General features: G+C 50.8%; 1 protein-coding gene across 7 annotated transcripts in view; it reads right to left on the reverse strand.

Annotated features, from left to right (window-relative positions):
• SLC4A3 (solute carrier family 4 member 3) overlaps window positions 1–17,793 on the reverse strand; it is a 29,785-nt gene extending 11,992 nt beyond the window's left edge. For 6 of the 7 annotated variants that reach the window (XR_010884593.1, XM_067299147.1, XM_067299145.1 and 3 more), the window contains exons 1-10: window positions 17,695–17,793; window positions 16,685–16,841; window positions 12,948–13,276; window positions 12,305–12,447; window positions 11,502–11,713; window positions 4,420–4,571; window positions 3,587–3,767; window positions 2,998–3,133; window positions 2,374–2,548; window positions 1,839–1,938 (exon numbers count right to left, since the gene is read on the reverse strand). Coding sequence is in view for 6 of the 7 variants with exons in the window: in XM_067299147.1 (XP_067155248.1) it covers window positions 1,839–1,938; window positions 2,374–2,548; window positions 2,998–3,133; window positions 3,587–3,767; window positions 4,420–4,571; window positions 11,502–11,713; window positions 12,305–12,447; window positions 12,948–13,276; window positions 16,685–16,841; window positions 17,695–17,748 (1,639 nt within the window). In the remaining variant the exon portion in view is untranslated. The remainder of the gene's footprint in view (window positions 1–1,838; window positions 1,939–2,373; window positions 2,549–2,997; window positions 3,134–3,586; window positions 3,768–4,419; window positions 4,572–11,501; window positions 11,714–12,304; window positions 12,448–12,947; window positions 13,277–16,684; window positions 16,842–17,694) is intronic. The other variant, XM_013960723.2, reaches the window with a different exon arrangement.
• Between the last annotated feature and the right edge of the window lie 1,867 nt (window positions 17,794–19,660).

Below are 19,660 nucleotides of genomic sequence, written 5' to 3' on the forward strand. Positions count from 1 at the left end.
GAGACAATGTTTTGAGTGGAGTTAATCACTGGGGCGAACTGTATTGGGCTGCCTTTAACAGTGGAGCCTGAGTGATTTAGGAGGTTCCCACGAGCCCTGCAGTCCTGTACTTGTTTCCAGACCATTAGTACAGCATCAAGCTTCACACTGAGAACTGCTCAAAGTCCCCTGTTCACTGATCATTTCCCAGCAATGCTACTTTCTTTAGCTCTCCTGGTTAGCCCATTCTTAATCTCTTACACATGGGCTCTACTTACATTGTAAGGGGCTAATTTTAAATCAGAATGTTGTTTTCTACTAAGCCTTACGAAAGGAAGTCTCTTACATGTAGGCAGTTACTTTTATCAAACAAACTTCTAATCTCATCAAAGAATGAAATCAGGTTTGTTTGACATGACCTATTTCCCATAAACCTTGCTGCTTGGCAATAATTACATTCCTATCCTTTAGCTCTTTATTAACTGAATCCCATATTAGCTTTGCCATTATTTTGCCCAGGAAGGACGTCAGGCTAAATAACCTATAAGTACTGGATCACTGTACTTCCCTTCTTGAGCACTGACACTATTAGCTTTCTTCTCTTCTTCTCATATTTTCCTTGTATTCTCAGACTTTTTTCAGATGAAAATGAGCCAGTTCTCTAAAGATTCATAGGTGCAAATTACGTAGTTTGTTTTACAATGTCCATGTCTCATGAATGTTTTGCAGCCTCCTCAGTTCCTAACAGATTGGGAAGTACTCCCGCATCCTCAGGCACACCATCCGCTTCCTTCCCATATTGAACAGAAATGTTTATTGAATACTTCTATTTCTCTGGCATTATTACTAATCTTTCTACCATCTGTGTCCAGCAAAGAGCTGTGCTCTGTGTTAGACTAGCAAACTTGGACCATTTGATCATTAAGTCCAAGATACAGCCAAGAGGTCCAGGACATCCCAAAATACAGCCTTTTCTCAGAAATGGCCAGTATTTAGTTATCTGAGTACTCAAAGTGTGTTTATGAAGCTGATCTGGCCTCATCAAGGTGAAGTATCAGCTTGGCTATGCTGTCAAGCCTCTTTGCCTGAGTTTTCCCATCTATTAGATAGGCGATGACATTTATTTTGCTTGCAGTGTAGCTAGGTTTGCTCAGAGTTTAATGCCAGCAAAGCGCTGAAAAGAACTACTCTCGTGGTCAGAAGGCACCAAACCCACTGGTGCTTGAGACCATCTGCCCACAGCCCTCGTTTGTATGGAGAAATATCTCCTGGCAGCGCTGTGGCTGATACCCAAGGCCTTGCCAACAGCTGGGCCCTGCTCCCATAAACTCAGAGCTCCTTGGCACACATAGCCAAACAGCCAAAACTAGCTAGGGGCAGAGGAGACCAGAGGCTAGCACAGCAGCCTGGTGTGAGCAGGCTGGCCAGACTAAGAGCACCAATGGTCAGAGAGCAACACAAGGCCCTTTGGCAGCCAGTGCTTGGGAATTGGTCCCTTGGGCACCACTTATCTGCTTCTGCTCTGCAAAATGGGATGTTTTTGTGAGCATGACCAGACTTTCTCCATTAAGCTGGGCCACAGTTCCCTGCAGCAGTGTCTATCAATCTTTTCACATTCAGTATTTGTTAATTTGAGTAAAAAGTGCCCAGGCATCCTTACATTTACTACAGACAAATAAAAAGTGCACTGCTGACAAAGTAGAGGGCGTACAGTGCTCCTTCTCCACTTAAACTTTGGGAACATGTGCTAGATGTCCAAATATGCCTCAGGATGGAGAGCACACACACAGCCAGGCCAGGACCATGGTCTGAACTGGCCTCTTTTGGGTGCTGGGGGAGGTCCACATGCTGCCTCTTACCCACAAGGACCACTGTGGCTTCTGCATCTTCAGGAATCTTCTCCATCAGCTTCAGATATTTGCGATGTCCTTCAGAGTTATGAAGATGCAGGTTTTTCTGCTGGAGAAGAATACAAAAGACTAAGATCTGAGTCCCCTTGTCTTGGTTTACCTACACAGATGTGTGCCCCACTAGCATATCTGCACCTGGGACTTGGCTGTGTGCCTGACACCCAGTTCCTTGCTTTGCTAGCAAAGTGTCTGCACAGCAAAGGTCATTCTGCAAACACTGGAGCCATTGCTGCCATCGCATGCTCAAGCAGACCTTTAAATACAATGTGAGGCGAAAATTAGGTCCCAAAATCATAATGCAGTGACCTGATTTCCAGTGCTCCAGGTGATCCAGAAGAGCTCAGCCCTTGCAAGAATGAGGCCTCTTGTGAGGGGGCTCAGATGTGGGGCTAAAAGGTTGGTGTACACTGTTGGAGGCCAAAGGCTGCCCCTTGGTGGGAGTGATGTGGAAAAAGGGAGCGGTTACCCCTCATGTCATCCTAACCTCTTTGCATTCAGTCTCGTGGGCCTTGGGGTCAGCCATCTCGATGCGCTCCTCCCCCATGAGGGGCACGCAGGTGTCCGTGGAATGGTTGTGGTGGTGGTTCCCCACGATGGAGTTCATGCTGGAGCTGGAGTGGTTCCTTGGGAAGAACCCCTCCTTCTCATCATTCGGGTGGCTGAGAGAGAGAGCAGCAGTCATGAGGGGCCCTGCAGGACCTGCTGGGTAGCCACCGTCACTGAGCCCAGTTCCAGTCATCCTCTCCTTACCTTGCAAGGTCCTCTCCTTGCCTCTCCACCTGACAGACAGCCCCTCATCTCCCTGGTGCCCTCGCCCAGCCACGCCAGTATCTCTCCCCAGACCCATGCCTCACCACCCTCTCTCTACCCAGCACCATGGAGCTGGCTATGGCCCAGTCCTCATCTCTCCCCTCAAGGCCCTCATTGTCCTGCTCTTGCCAGCCTCCCTGCCCTTTCCCACCACCTGCCTGGGTCCCTTGCCCCATCACTCTGCTTGCAGTGATCTCACTATTTGGGGTACAGCCTGGTTCTTCCCAACCTTCTTTGCTGTCTGGGGCTATCAGATAACCCCTGAGTCTCTTGCACCCCTTGGCCATGTCTCACCTACCTGTGCTTGAGCAGGAGAGCACGCAGCACATTGGCTCGGTCTTCCGCTCTGATCTGGTCAGAGATGATCATGGTCTCCACCATGAGGTGAGCGATGCCAGGCAGCGTGGTCTGCTCCAGGTCGAGGAGGACAGCACCTGCCGGCAAGAGGGGAAGAGCCTTGCTTCTAGTGTGCAGCACTCCCCACCCGCAGGCGGGCGTTCTGGGGATGAAGCCATCCAGCAAAGGCCCTGCAAGCTCCAGGCCCGCTCCCTGCACCTTTCAGTCCTTCTTGCTCCCCCTCTGCAGCCAGACCCTGTACCCACACAGAGGCCGGGCCTTGTCCCAGCCAGCTGCTGGGGAAGCCCTTCCCCAGGCAGGCTCTCCAGGGTGGTTTTGGTCTGCGCTCTCCAGAAAGCTGTGTGTTTCTGGGGATGCTGGGAGTCAGGCTCTGTATGGAGTGTGCTCCTGGCTCCAGGGCATAAGGATGCCTAGGAACAGGCCCAGAACCAGAACTGCACTTTTAAGGGCACCATCCATGGCAGACAGTCAGGGTCCCTCTTGCTTATTCTCTCTTTCTGGACCCATAAATCTTGTGATTCCTGACTCACCATGGGCGATCGTCTTCCTGAGCTCCAACAGGCTACGGAAGGACAGCGAAGCCACGTGGGGTTTCCCCCACCTTGCTGTGTCCTCCTCCACGTCCTCCTCAAACTTGATCCAGCGGGCCGTCTCCCTCCAGTGCATCTCCTGGTTCTTATCCACCACCAGCTCGTTCAGCTCCACAAACACCTAGCAGGAATTTGAGAGAGGACATGAGACTTCCCCCAATGTATACAGCCCTGCAACCAGTATGTGGAAGGCCATAGGCCCGTTCTCCAGGTGCTGCCTGGTCTAAAGCACTGCCTGAACAAAACTGTCCTAGCTAACCAGAGGTTTGGTGAAGAGAAACAGCCAGGACAAATATTGCCAGCAGCGGGGCAGGAGCCTCCATCAGTGTGTGGAGCACCAAAAAGCCCCAAGTCAGACATGTGGGCCAAGGAGAGAGAATGATGCAATGCTCTTGACCAAACTGTGACAATTTTGCCCTCTGACTGCTTTTTGGCTAGAATAAGAGAGTTCCCCCCCAAAATCTTCTATGTGAACTTTCTTACCAGAGACAGTGACATTACTGTGCTGCCAATTTCCATAATAGCATCATTATTTCTGTGATAATTTTGTCTTCCCTAAGGTTGAAGCTTTGTGATTTCAGAGAAATCACAGCTTCTACTGAAAAAGTACACTTTCAGCCCTCCTGATAATGGATAAGAGCTTGAAAATGTCACCCCCAAGGTCATGTAAAGAATTCATTCTATTGAACCTAGATTTATCATTTTATAAAGTGAGTGTTTCTAATCCTGATTTATGACTTTTGAACAAGTGAGGGAAGACAGCACATGGATACCTCATGGGGCTTTCTATCTAACTTCTTCTTCTTCTTCTTTTTCTTGACGGATGGGGTTGCTGCTAACTTTTTGCTTGTCCTGGTGATCTGGCTGCGAGATGGTTTCTTCATCAGATGCCTCCTCACACCAGGGTTGTCTTCAAAACGGTGGCCTGAACACATAGGAAAGAAGAAAAGACCACCAGTGTCTCTAGTGGAAACACAATGACAGGCAGGGAAACACATCCAAGTCCACCCTCCTCTCACTGGCTTACGCTAGCATGGCCCTGACAGCTGGATCACTCACCATTTTCTTCCAAACTTTTTTAAGATCCTTCCGGGCTCACCTTCCTACCTTCAGCTGTTCCTGACATCTGAGAGCTAATTCCTTTAAGAAGGATCCTTTCCAAGCCGTGCATACACTGGAGCATCATCCCAAAAAGCTTTTATTTGCAGTACCTGAATAAGAGGTTCATAAACCCTCCCCACACTCCCTCAGCAAAAAGCAACCTGGAGCCTTGTCTGCACAGCTCTGCACCCAGACAGCACAAGGAAGCATCAGGCTGGGGCTAATTTCTCCCACTGGAGGAAGGCCTGGTGCTTGGTGAGCATAAAGGGCAGTGAAGGGGAAGGATATCTAGCTGCTGCTCTGGCAGACACACGGAGATATCAATGGTTATTTTATTTAATTGTGTGATGAGACAGTAGTATACCAGTGCAGACCCAGGGGCTGACATGGAGGCTGCATGGTTAACTCCAGCTCTCGCTGTTTCTAGATGATTCCCACTGCTGCTGTAATGACCTCTGAAAAGTCTGCAATACAGAGTTTGGCTGTATTGAAGCCTCCTGAACACAGAGGCTGTTGAGGCTGCATTACAGACCTACCAACAAACTGCCAGTGCTAGCCAGCACCCACCAAAACCTGGCCACAACCATGCCAGCCACATTTACATTGTCAGAGAAATGGCACCTGGGCAATGGTCTGCCATGGAGAGAGCCCAGTTCCCCCAGACACTGCCCAGAGGCAGTGAGGGGTGGGCTGCCTCAGGTAGATCAGGAAACCTGCAGCTCTCAGTGTGTGAAAAGTAGTGAAAAGCACTGGGCTTGAAGGCTAAGTGCTTCCCTGATGTTGCAGGAACATGTCAGTGCACTTTTAGCATGGGAAGACACAGCCCAGCATCAAGCCAGGCATACCATGGTCTTGCTCCTTGGAAATCTGGGTCGCTAAATTAAATATAAAATGAATCAATACTGAGCCTTGGGGGATTTTCCCCCATTGGCTGCCCTGCTGATATGTGTCCTGCTGACAGCCGGACTCCTCCCTGCTCCACTTACTGTGCTGCAACATCAATAGGAACCAATAACTGCCCACTGTTACAAATGCTTGCCTGCTAGTTTTCTGGGAGTCGTGCACATGTGCGGCATCTTCCTCAGACTTTTGTACGGATTTCTCTATTCCTGTGTGCACTGCAGTCACATCATCACGCTCAGCGTGGATTTGTGCACAAAATAAATAGGTAGCCAAAATGATGATCTTGATATCTGGCAGCTTTGCTCCAATCTGGGCAACTTCTGATTCTCCCATGTGCCCAGGATTCATTCTCACCATGTCCCTGCCAGGACAGGACCTCTCACTCTGCCCAGCAAGACTGCATGACGCACTCAGAGTCCTGGCTAGTCTCCCTGGTGGCTATGCCCATCTGCCACGCAGTGCTCTTCAGTGACAGCCCTAGGAAGCACACACAGCTGTTCAGCCTGAGGAACTGAAAGGCTGGAGGACCTATAGAATGAATGGAGCAGAGTTCCCTGTGGATGTCTCCAGTGATTTCCACGCTTGCTGACGGGGCAGGAACTGGAGTGCTGTAGGCTCAGAGATCTGGCGAATACACACCTCTGGAGCCCAACAGAAGAAAGGAGTGATCCCCTCTGCTGCTCTCCCTTGGTGGTGCTCGTGGCTGCTGAAATGCCAGCTGGCAGACAGAACTCAGAAGAGCAGAGCGAACACATGGGATTAACTCTGGAAGACACCACAGGCTTTGGGAATCCTGTGAAGAGCCCAGCTGAGGTGTTCCAGGCACTTCCAGAGAGGCTGCCAGTGACCCTGTCAAACTGGTGCTTCCCCTAAATGAAAACCAAGCTCAAGTGAGCACCTGAAGTCCAGAGTTCCTCCTGAGGACAGCATCTTGGACCAAGACCAAGGCTGATATGCCAAGGGAATAATGCAAGGGAATAATGCCTTGCTTAAAGCCCATCTCCCCAGGGTGAAATGTAGCAGCCAAGGACCCCTTGCTGTACCTCCTCTTTACTGCTCCCCAGTAGCAGAGCATGAGATAGTGACAGAATCCGAGGACAGTCTATGGACCGTGACTCTAATGATGACTCCCCTATAACAAATCAGTACCTCATTCTCCCAAATGGCATCTCCCATAGTCTCCTCCAGAAGATTTTCTTTCCACGCTGGCTTCTGTCAGTTCAGATCTCTTGGGCTGACCAAGCTTTTCTTCACCCAGCTCAAATCTGCCAGGCAGAACTTTCCAAAGGCCCAGTGCAGATGAAGAATACCACTTTGCTTTCCCCAAAGCACTGGTTAAAATCTTCCCTCAGAGTGCCAGTGCTCATCAGTCCAACTCAGTGGGTGATCCCCTTCAATTCATGTTTTAGCTCCCCCCTCCCCTTTTCATTCCCCTCTGCCCACAAACAGAAAGTCCAGAAAGAGGCATCAGAGCTGTTGTATCAGTAGTGCTAGAGAATATAACAACTTGCTAGCCTGGCCTCACAAGGATGCTGGCTTGTATCCCAAGCTTACCCCAATGGTAAGCTAGAACATCACCTCAAGGAGGAAGAGGCCGAAGTCCCATCACCTGGAATATTTAAAATTAGACTGAACAGAACACTAATCAACATACAATAAGACACAACCCTATGTTGGCTTCTGAAAGAAGCTATTGCTCTGTCATGACTTACCCAGTTTTAAGTGGAGTAAGACAGTATGTGTGTGGGTGTATATAAATATGCAAATGCCACTGACCCCAGCATATATTAATGCACGCAGGATGTGCATTGTAACTGTACAGCTAAGTGTGCGCAGAAGTGTAGGAGAGCATGTGTAACTGTGAATGTGAGAGCAGAGGCAGGATTATATGTACAGAGGGCACAGGCAGGACTATACGTGTGCAGACACAAACACAAGTTTGTATTTTGAGGATGAGATTGTGCCCAGCCTTCTGTTTCTAGAATATACCAGTATTATTGAGAATAGGAGGATAAGAATGACACTAGAGGAGCTGCAAAAATGTGAGGCCTCTCAATGACTAGCATCACAGAAAGAACAAATCCACAACCTGCCCTGCACCTCAGGAGTGTGTGACAACAGATGTGCTGGCAGTCCCACCAGGGTGCTGAGATCCCGGGTACCAGGGACAAGCTTGCCACAGGCACGACAACCTGGTCTGGGATCTTCACTCTGCTGGGAAGCAGGGAGCTGGCTGTGCAGAAGTGTGACCAGGCAGAAAGATGCACCCAAATAAAAAAAGGGGCCTGGAATCACACACGACTTTTACCACCAGAATGGAAGGGCCTTGTAAAGCTGCAGCTAGACCAGACTGTAAGAGTTCACCCACTTGGCAGGTTCAACAACCACTGCGTGTGTGCCAGTGTTCCCATCATGAGCTGGCTCCCATCAGGTACTAGTGCAGACCAGGGCAGGGCTGGGTATGTTTGCTTACAAGAAAACCTGGTTCTGAGACTGAGCTCTGTGACAGGGTTCACAGGGTAACGGGAGAAGCAGCAACTACAATTCAGCAAGTGGGATCAAGACAGCTTTCTCAGGTGCTGTTTGCACACACACACGGCCATGCCAGGTAAAGCATGCATCCTAACACTGAGGAACCAAAGACAGAAACGACAAGACTGAAGATCTGCTATCACCCATTTTTCCATCATTCAGATGGCAGCATGCACTGGCTAGTGGAAAATCCTGAATAATGTGGATATTGGGGATGCACCCCCAAACAGCTTGGCATAGAACCCAAGTCTGGCCTGGCTGGTGCCAAGCTCAAGCTAAGAGGGATCCCAGCTCATTCCCACTGCCATCCAAGTGTTTCTGCAGAGCACTCCCCATGCTCCTAGCACTACAAGGCAGTGTGGAGAGAGCAGCTCAGGTCCAACAAGGGCTCTATTTTGCACAAAAGGTATTAAATTCCTTCTGGACCTGAGCTGGTCCTGGAAGAGGTACTGCTCTGTCTGCAGCTGAGCAAGTAATACTGGCTGGATGTGAGCAAGCTCTGCACAGAACTCAGTCGTCTCTGCCATCTCTCTCTCTGTCATATCTCTGCAGGATTAATCCATAGTGTGGCTATATTGTGCAGGAATAATTAAGAGTTGACTGTACAGTGCATCCCATTACTACAGCTAATGCTGCAGGTGCTTGAAATCAATGAATGAATTAACTGCTGGCAAGTGAAATTTCCCTACTTTCTAAGTGATATATAACACAAGCCTTAGAAGCAGTCTGCCCCTTCTCCTTTCCCAGAGTAGCCATCTTTCTCCTGGGTGAACTTGGGGCAATCTCCCACACTTTCAGTGCACAGGTTGCTCATCCCTAGCAGCTGATAGGGACCAGTCTGCTCCAGGTTTGTATTTCGAACTTTGCTTATATTATTTTGTCTATGGCTTTACACTAACAAGTAGCAGACCCAGCCAGGAAGAAATCCCTCCTTGCTGGGCCCTGCACAAGCACGTAGACAGCCCTTCCCCAAAGGCTGCACAGCTTATACAGATGGACCAGCTGAGAGAGAGAACATTATGCTGAGACTGGGAGGCATGGCAAGTTAAATGTTTTGCTTAAGATCACACAGGGAAGCTGTGGCAGAGCCAGAAACTGAACCAAGACCTCCTGAGAACATGTTGCAAGCACACTGCCTCCCCACTCCTGCAAGCAAAGTCTGTAAGCGGGCTAGTTCTGAGGCCACGTCACCCTCCTGTGCGCATTTGTACAATGCCTTAGAAAATTAGAACATGATCCCGATGAGGACATTTGGGCAACTGCCACAGAGCAATGAATATGAACAGTGTCACTCCCAAGGTGACATACAAAGCCACCTTTTAACCGTGACTTGCCACCACCTGCTGAGAAAACACAGTCTGTACGAGGTGGGAGTGAGGCTCTGATTTCTGTGCAATCCTTGGCATGGCTCAGAGAGGGTGTACAGATAAGGAAAGAGATGCGGAGAACAGAAAGATGCTGTTTGCTTTCAGGACTCCAATTCTCTCCTTCCTTGCTTTTTCCACTCTCTCCTCCTTCCTCTTTTCCCCTCTCCAGACACCCCAACCAGCTTGCCATTAGCTGTTCCACAGACACACTCATGCCTGCAGACACAAGGGCTAGTTTATTTTTTCCTCCTGGTGTTAGTCTACAATGCAGAACTGAGAACTTGATACCCACTGCTGCTGCTGTCGGATCCACAGCCCGGCTCGAATTCCAGCAAACAGAGAGCAACTGCACACTGTCACCTTGTGCCAAAGATGGAAGGGGAAATTTCTCTGTTCTTATATATGCCTTGGAGCAGCTGCTTTTCCTACAGCCACAGCACGAGCCACATCCTGATAAACACAAACAACAGGCTGCAGCCACCTCCAGAACTGCTCAAGTAAGACACACACAGAGAAGCACCTCAACATTACAAGCCAGATCTGTACAAAGACCTTGGACAGACACACAGACACCAGACAGCTCCTCTAACACCCCCAGGCACAGGGCTGCATAGAGTGGGGCATTTGGGTAGAAGCTGAGCATATATCCTCTAAACCGGGAGCACCAGCCTGACACAGAGAGGGTGGCAGACAGCAAACACAAGGTGGGAGATAAGAACATTAGCTTGGGGCTCTGATCTACAGCTGCAACCATGGGGTCACTGTTCCGGTACTTACAGGTGGACTCCCCGCCTGGGTAGCCCAGATGGTTTCTGATGGCCTCCCATAAATCATAGTCTTCGAAATTGAAGGCAAATTCATCAAAATCTTCATAGCCAACCGAGTTGCGAATGCAGGTGCTTATTGCTACCTCTGGGCTGCTGCCCCTTTCCGAGTCCTTCGCTGCCTCCTCTCCCTCTCGAAGGGTTGTCATTTTGTCCTTGCGAAGGTCAGGGGTCAGGTGCCATGAGCCACTCACCTTCAGCGGAGGGGCTGGGATAGCCAGGCTGAAGTGCAGAAAGCAAGCTGCCCCAGGGTGCACCCTGCAAGGGCTTCACTGGAGCCCCAGGGCCAGCCCCGGTACCTCGCTCCCCTCGTCACAGCGGGGCATGAAGGTGCTGGCTGCAGCAGCCCCCAGGGACTGATGAGGTCCTGGAAAGGAGGGCTCCACCCGGGGCTGCTTCTGTGGGTGGCTGCCCCACTTGCTTCCTGAGAGCGCGGTCTTTGCTTTGCAGTGGGGTCTCTTGCTGGACGCCCAGGGATGCGGTGCCGTGGCCCAGGGACAGCCCAGCTCTGCAGGCAGCACTGCTTCTCTCCCTCACTCCCCTCCGGCGTCTCCCTCCCTCTCCAGCCTGCAAAGCAACCTATTGAATTCTCCATGTCCTCGGCCCGGAGCGTGCATTTCCATGACGTCTCTTCTGTCTGCCCTCACGCCGTGCACAGGGGCAGTCCCTCACAGAGGCACTTCGGCAGGGGCAGCTGCCTCTCCGAGAGGAGAGGAGAGGCTCTTTACATCAGGTTTCCGTGATACCAGTGCTGGCGTGGCACACAGAGGGCTGATTGCTGGGAAAGTGTGTCAGGAAAGGAGAGCTAGGTCTCAGGGAAACACACGGAGCCCTGAAACGGAGAGGGCAGTGGGGTGGGTGGAGGAGGGCCAGTGCCTGCTGGGTGGGTCTCAGGGAAGGTGCCGAGCTCATCTGGAAACCTGGGGACTGGCACTCCAGATTGTAGCAAAGCTGACAGAAAGAAGGCAGGGCTGGAGGAGCAGGGGCTAGGGGACAGGGAGATGAGGACCAGGTCCTCAGGGGAGGCTGCAGACCATGCCTGGAGCTGCTGGGAAGGAGGGCAGAGCAGGGAGATGCAAGGGACAGGCGTACGAGCAACACAGGCAGTGTCACAAACCACAGACTCACTTTTCATGCCGTCCAAGTCAGCGGATGCCAGCATCTGGGCCTCAGCCTCGTCAGTGGGGACACGCTGGTACGCCGCGCTCTCCAGCGTGGTCATGCTGCCAATGCACATTCTCTCCTTCAAGTCATAGGTCACCCGCTGCCCACTCACCACCTGGCCCCAGGGCTTGCGCTTCTCCCACCCACGAGACAGGCGTTCCCGAGGCCCGGGGGCACTGTAGGAACCAATGAAGACACTGATGATAGCAGACAGGGTGAGCAGGGAGATGGAAAGCCACACTGGTCTCTCTTGAGGCTGAAATCCCTTGGCCCAGCCCTGACCAACAAGTCCCTGAGAAGGAGCAGAGCCAGGAGTCACCTGTCCCAATACCTAAAAGTTGCCCTGTAACCTCCTGTGCTGCTCCTCTCCTCCCTGCAGAGACTGACTTACAGTCAGTGTTGGGGGCTCATCTCTAAGTCAACAGCCTCATAGTCCCCTGACTTGGCTGACCCTCCTGGGGCTTCCCAGACTCAAGTCAGCTAGGAGGAAGGGCTCTCCACATGTATAGCCCAGCATCCCCAAACCTGCACCCTCAGGATCCCAATGACGCAAGGAGGCTGCAGTAGTCCCAGGGAATGATTGTCCTGTTCAGAGAGCAGCAACATTGTTGGCAGCTCTCCCACCGCACCTTGTGGATCCTCTGGCTCAGCAGGCGAGTTCAGGCTGGGCACAGCCCCACATCTCCCTGTGCCACCCCCAGGTGCAGGGTCTGTGAGGGACCCCAAACCAGGGAGAGCGGTAGGCAGTTCAGCGTATGCTCTCCTACCTGCGGAGGGAGGCAGAGCCCTTGTCCTGCAGCAGGTCAGCAAAGCGTGGCATGGGGGACAGGACGCCACACTCCTCCTCCACATGGAACTGCGCAGGGGCCGCAGCACTGCCAGACTCGTCCTCATCGCTGCCGATGGTGAACTGCATGGAGGAGAATCCTGACAGCAAGAGCCAGGCAGGGCAGCCTTCGTCCCAACCCTTGGCACGTAGATCCCCCCCATACCTCCCACAGCCCCCTTGATCCCCATACCTTGGGACTGGTGCACACATCCATCCTCATGTCCCCTCCATCCCAGGGCTGGCCACACCAAATTTTCCCACATCCCATACACCCCAAGAACAGCCGCACTCATCTCCCTGTGTCCCCTAAACCCCAGGAACAGTCACGCTGACCCTCCCCAGCACCCATTCTGGGCATTGCCTTATCTATCTTCCAGTGTCTGTCTCCATGGGGCAGGCACAAAACCAGTCTTCCCCCAATGTTCCTCAGCTCTTGAACTTCCAGGTTGTCCCCTCCAAACTCTTTCCCCCAAGTAGCACGCTCCCTTGGTCATGCTCCCCAGCTCCCTCACAGTATCGACTATCCCTCCACATCCCTCCAGACTATAAGACCCACCCAGGCAGGGATGCCCTGGCCTTGCCTTTGGTTTGCTTGGGTGCTCCAGCTTAGGGGATGTGTCCTTCCCACGAGCTTCACTCTCAGACTCTGCAGAGACCTCTTTCTCCTCAGCCTCCTCTGCCTCAGACTCTCCTTCTTCCTCCTCCTCCTCTTCTTCCTCCTCCTCTCCCCCCTCCTCGTCTACTTCCTGGATGGTGGGGGTGAACTCTGAGGGGGGCACTGAAGTTTTCTTCTTTTTCCTTCTCCTTTTTTTCCTCCTGCTGGAGCGCGGGGGCCTCTTTTGGAACTTGAGGGCAGGAGGGAGATGAGTGGAAAGGGGGTGATGGATGTGGTGCGAGGTTTGGCGGTGGACTGAGAGAGAAAAAGAGAGTCAGGGGCAGGAAGAGGCTGGGAGGAACCTGCCAGGCGCCCCTCCAGGAAACAGCCTGGTCTGGAGATCAAGGGCCAGGAAGGGCAAGGAGAGCCACCAGCCCGCAGGGACACAGCAAAGCTCTTTCAGAGATGTGGCAGGCTGCATCCCGCCTGGAGCGGCCAGGGAGACAGCCCTCATGCAGTGTCAAAGCACCCCAACATGGCTTCACCACCCTGGGGAAGGCATAACTCTCCTAGCACTGCTGAAAACCATTTGCATGGCTGTGGAGAGCTGCAGCAAGCTGCCATAGACACCATCCCCTTCTTAAGCATGGGGAAGTATTTCTTACATTCTCAAATAGGAAGGGAAGAGTTTGAGCTCTTTAAAAACACTTCTTTCCCCCAAAATGTTCTTTAGTTCTTTGAGTTGAATAGATGTGCCCTATTTCACCCACAGGCTTTGATAAAAAGGCCCTCCTGTCTACCCACAGGCTCACTACTGACCATGTCTTTTAGTGCAGATGCAACGAGAGCCCATGTCCCAGGTACTGGGAGGGCTTGTGCCTACCAGCATCTGAAATGCAGGTTCAATTAGGAAGTTCTCTTTTAAAAACCAGGGTAAAAAACAGGGCAGGAGGACTTTTGTTTCAACTAATCTACATAGAGAAATTCATATAGGCTTGACCTGGGTGTCGAGGGATTTGCACAGTGAGAAGAAATTAATGGCACTTCTGCGCCTTCACTGAGAAACAATGATAATGCACCGTGCAGGTCTATCTGCAGGCACAAAGCCTCCCATGGAAGGTCTGCAGGACACACGGATTCTGGGGCTGCACCCGGAGCAGCTGAAATCATGGGGGCACCAGCCACTTTGCAAGGGGGCTTTGCACAGCAGCTCTTCCTGAGGAATTGTTTCCAGTCTGTTTTGATTTGGTTCCTTTCCCAGCTTTCCTGTGACATGGCAGCAAAATCTGTTTATACTGAAAACTACCTTCAAAGGACATTTTCAATGGGATCTGTAACCTCCTCCCTGGGAGAGCCAGGCAGGTTCATTGTTCTGGTGTCATGTTTCCTTTCCTTTGGTTTCTCAAGTCTTTTCTCCCCTGTTTCCCCCCTTGGGAACAGCAGGAATATTTCACACACCCCCTTGGTTCTGCAGGAGAGGCTTGTGGCAGAAATAGAAGGGTTTGGGAATGGTCAAATGTCTGCAAAATGGAAAGTTTGGGCTCTTTGCAAACATTTCTTTCTTCTGAAGTGTTCTTTAGTTCTTTGAGTTAAATAGATTATATGAATTTCTAAGACAACAAGAAGCAAGGAAGGCCCCAACCGTACAGACCTAAAGGCACATTGCTCCTTCTACAGCACCAAGATGCTGGTGAGGACACAGCCCGTCTTTCCCTCCTGGATTGAGCATATCTAAGGCAAATGAAATCAAACCAAGAGAGATGCATCTGCACTTTGGATCAGAAGGATGCCTAAGCCTTGGGTTGCCAGCTGCAGGGAAGTGCAGTGGTGATAAATGGTTGATCTGGCACAGAAAAGGGGAGCACCACTCCTCGCCCCTGCACTTAGCCCTCCTTGTGGCAATTGATCACATCTGCCACAGAGGTGGCCTGGAGGTGTGGAGAACATACCTCTCCCTAATGCAAAAGGCTTTGCGCTACCCTCTTCTTCCTCCCTGTCCTCTTGCACCTTCTGCGTATCCAGCCCCTGCTCTCCTTCTCTGTTCCCTTCCTTGCACTGCCTTCCTGTATGAAAGCTTATTGCCAGACTTGGGTTCTACTGTTCGATGTGTTCTAGATGTTTGATTACACTTTTCAGTGAGCTTGGTACAAAAGATACAAGTAATTCGGATTATGAACTGAGAAGGAAGAATCTGAATATTAATAATTCCTGGCTTGGAATGGAACAGAAAACATTTATAAGCCCAGAGAGCATCCACCTCTAAGGACCTAACCAGATTTCCCAGCTTCATGAATATGAATTGCATAAAGCTTCCAATAACAAGGTGTGATGTAGTTCTAGATAACAAGGATACATCAGAAACTTAGAGGAAAACAAGCTTGATTCTGACAAAGAAAGAAGGACCCTTCCATCAGTACTGTTTAAGGCCCAATTCCATTCCTAGGAAAATAACTGATAATTAAGAAAACAAAACCAGTACAAATCTGCAGTCAAATTTTCAAATAAGCTTCTGCCATGTGTGCTCAAGCAGATCCTCTGTGTACCCCGAGCCAGCTTGCACACCTGTGCACGCAGGCAGAGCTGCTGAGCAGGTAAGTCTTTCCGGCACAAGACAGGTATTCAAATGTGTCACCAGTGGCAAAGCTATTAGCACTTAGCAGCCATGTGCGTGAGTGACTGTGTGCTCAGGTGGAAAGTGTTATTTGAACGTAGCCTCTACAGAGAAATGGCACGACAAGCAGCAAGTAGTAGCTGGGGTGCATTACAGTAATAGACCTTACCAACAAATCAGCCTGGTTGTACAACAGCAATTGGAAATGTGCAGCAAAGCAGAAAACAGCCTTCTGATGTACTTGGAAACATAACGTTCCCGAGGTTGTATCCTATCAAAGCTAAGTTGGAAAATGAGCTGTATCTGACTGTAGAGAGCCAGAGACCAGGAAAACTCACCCAACTATTGCCACCTGCCTGCCACACAAACGGCCTGCTGGCTGGTGGACATCTCTTCCTGCCCTTTTACAAGAAGTTCAAGCATCTGCTTCTGTGGCTAATGCAACTAATCCACACCAGGCAATAACCTACTACAGTTCTTGTGGGCCTGCTCTCATTTTACAGCCAAAGTGCCTTTGCGCAGACTGGTTCCCTCCATTGTGGAAGGGGAATCAGTGGAATAAACAAGTTGATCAGAGGAGTTCAGGTGAAATAGCTACCGTATTTTAAATTCACACCACATTTTTATTTTGCATGCTTTCTTTGAGCAGATAAGCCTGATGGTTTCAAGGGTGCTATTTAGAGATATACAAGCATGTCTGACTGGAGCCATCTGTCTTCAGACGGAGGAAGACAGCCTGGCTTCTAGCCATGTTTGGATGTTTCTTTGCAGCCATATGGAGGAAAAACAGTTTCAAACTGGAAACTTTAACTTGGTGGAAGTGGCTGCGTAGGTCTCCAACACTGAGTGAGGAGGTGAGCCAAGGCCCAGGCCCGAGCTACACTGTCAGGTGGACTGAGAAGTAGCTACATCTTCAGGGACAGGGAACACTAGTACGCAGCAGGGAGCAGACTGGGGAGAGGCCATGGGTACTGGTGCTAAACTGCATGCACACAGCTCTTTGAGATCGCCCTGAAGGGAGGGAGCAAGAAGCACATCACCGAGATCTGCAGTGTCCCCGGGATAAGGCTGCAGAGGAGGTGCAAGTGATACAATAGTTCAAACCTACATACACTCGAAATCTCTCTCACTGTAGCTGCGTCTTTGCTTCTCCAGATCGCTTGATGCTGACTTGCTTATCAGGTCCCCAAATCTCTTGATTGACAAAGTCTTATCCAAGTCCTCATCGTCCTCGGCACCAGGAGAGGCTTTCTCTGCGCGATCTCTGCCCTGCACAGAAATCGCCAGACAACAATCAAACGCTGTGGACTCCTACAGTCCTCGGGATTTTGGTACCCTGCAAACAGTGCTGTGCCTTGCTGGGGAGTCTGATCTCTCCCGTTTCTTACTGCCCTCTTCACATACTGGGAAACAGCCTCCCTGCTCTGGTGGGGAGGCTTCTAAAGCTGCTCCCGCAGCTCTGGTGAGCTGCCCCTACAGCACATGGTCCTGTGCCTTCCCGCCTACCCTCCACTCTCCTTGATCCTCCCTATTTCCCTGGTCCCTGGCATGTTTTCTTTAGGCTTTTCTGCCTGTTTTCCCTTCATTTCAGGCTGCAGGCGCTTCTCTGCCTTTTGCTGGTGGCGATGCCCTGAGAAGAGCATCGCCAGGTGACTCCTGTCCTTTCTGCCTCCCAAGCAGCAGCAGCTGATAAAATTTTCCGTCAATATAGCCGAAATGCCAGCGCTGAGCTGTTGTGGACTCCCGTGTTTCCATGGGAACAGGAGGAGGCCCAACTGTGACAAATCTGCCTGTGCTGGGTGGAAAGAGGGAGCAAGGCAGCTTTAGCCAAATTGTGCCCGCACCCCTTGCCCGTTCCCAGCTGTGCCATGGCTGCTGTGTGAGCTGCTGGGGCTCCTACCCCACCACAGCTGGGCCATGCAGGGCCAGCGCACCCCTGGCATCCCCATGGGACCCCGGGGACTGGACAGAGCCATGGCCGTGTTGGGGGCTGCTCCAGGCTTTCCTCGCCCAGGGCAGAAAGGGAGAAGGGAGGCATGGGAGGGAGAGGCAGGAGGAGAAATGAGAGTGAGGGAGCATGTGGACGCATGCCCAGCGAGTGGCGGCTGGATTCCTGCCTCACCTGCTGCAGGTCGATGAAGACATCTCCTATGGGAAGGGGCTCTCCAGCTGCCATTTTGGTTCAGGACCTAAAGGCCTGGGCAAAATATCAACCCTTCTCTTTCACCGGCAGGCACCCAGCAAACCTGGAGAGTGGCATAACCTGTGGAGAAAGGGCAGGACATGGGATTGTCATGGGACACTGCCACTCGCTGCCCTTAGCCCCCCATGGTGCCGGACCCAGAGGGGTCACCTCACCTGGAGCCCCTCAGGAGCCTCCCAGAATCGCTGGGACAGGGCTGTCCCTTGGACGGTGGTGCACCAGGGAACGGCCCCGACCACGCCGCCTCGCATACCAGCTCTCCCAGTTCAAGGCCAGTGAGGCCCTGTCATCTCCCTGCCCTCTGCCCAGTGAGCTGCTGCTCAGAGGGTGCAGGGGCAGAGGGGGACAGCTCCTGCACATGCTGCCCCTGCATGTGCTGCACATCTGTGCAAAGCCAGGGCATCCCCAACCATCGGGGGAAGAACAAAGTAGAAAAGGCATGAGCCCCACCATCTCCCATCAGATCAAGAAGAGTGGGAGATGGTACAGTGACTGGCACTGGAAAGCTACCAGCCTCTGAAAACTCATCTGCAGACACACAGAGAACAAGGGGAATGTTACCGTAGGAGATGTAAGACATAAGCACACACACACAGCGGCTTGGGCAGAGGGATGGATGAAGAAAGTGTTCTCATCTCACAGCACGAGAGACATTTGTTAAAATTACAAGGGAAGAATACAAATGAATTCAAAACTGGCAAAAGAAAACATTTTTTCAGTGATGTCATTGACGGGGAAAAAAACAGCAGATTTGGAGGATAGCTTGGACATCTCTCTAGGTCTTTCAGATGAAGCATTTGCTGGCTATGAGAGCTCTAGAGGAAGGCTTAAAGGACTGCAGGTTACACCGCAGTGATCTACCGAGAGGTTTCTTACTGTGTCATCTGAAGTACCTAGTAGCAGCCACTGTTTGAGACAAGACACTAAACCAGACAGGCTACGGGTGAGACCAGGAAGGCCACTTCCATCTTTGAAGATCTCCTTAAGGTGCTACTACAGATTCTGTGCTTTTTCTGCCTACTGGAATATACCCAGTTAGCTTACAAAACCAAAAATTCTGGGGCCATCTGAACGGCAGTTTTTTGAGGGGCCGATCTGACCACTGATGAAGCATGCTCTTCTAGTCCAAGTGTCTCCTCTCAAACCTTTTTATAGGTATAGCGGCTATCTCAGGATACAGTCATGCAAATGAACAACCTATTGCATAGTGTCAGAAGCATTACAGCTGGAAGTTAGACATACTGCAATGTGATATGGCTGCAAACAGGTAGACAGCAATCTTGAGGCTGCACGCTCAGGCCTTACAGACAAAGACCACTGTTCCTTTGTGCAGTAACAAGAGGACTTCACATGTAATATTATGTTCAGTACTAGAGACAACAGTGACAGAAAGACTTTAACTATGTGTATTTGTTAATGTATTTATTAATGACAGAGACAGTGAGCATGGAAGGACCAAAATTTATACATGACAAACACTTAGGCTAGAGATAAATATGAGGAATACCAGAGGAACAATACGCGAATAGGAATATGAGGATGATTAAAATTCAAGGTGAAAACCCTGGGCTAACTGAAAAACCTGAGATTTTTGCTATTCTTTTCCTCAGTTTGAACTTCATCCTAGTTGTCACGAACAAGGCTAAAATCCAATGGAAGAAACCCCTCAGCACTTCATTGGATTCTACAGTAACAGAACCCCTCAGTGAAACCTGAGCAGCTCAAGAGAAATATGCTCCCAAGACAGAAGTCTAAAAAGCAAATGCAGAGTCCAGACCCATAAGGGACAGGATAGAAAATAATGGAAATACCCAATCCACTGTGTAGATCTATGAGGGTTCCTACTTAATCTGTAATCTTCAAGTTTTAACCCCTTTTTTCCAAG

This window comes from Apteryx mantelli, chromosome 6, assembly GCF_036417845.1.
Source record: "Apteryx mantelli isolate bAptMan1 chromosome 6, bAptMan1.hap1, whole genome shotgun sequence".
Classification (NCBI taxonomy): domain Eukaryota; kingdom Metazoa; phylum Chordata; class Aves; order Apterygiformes; family Apterygidae; genus Apteryx; species Apteryx mantelli.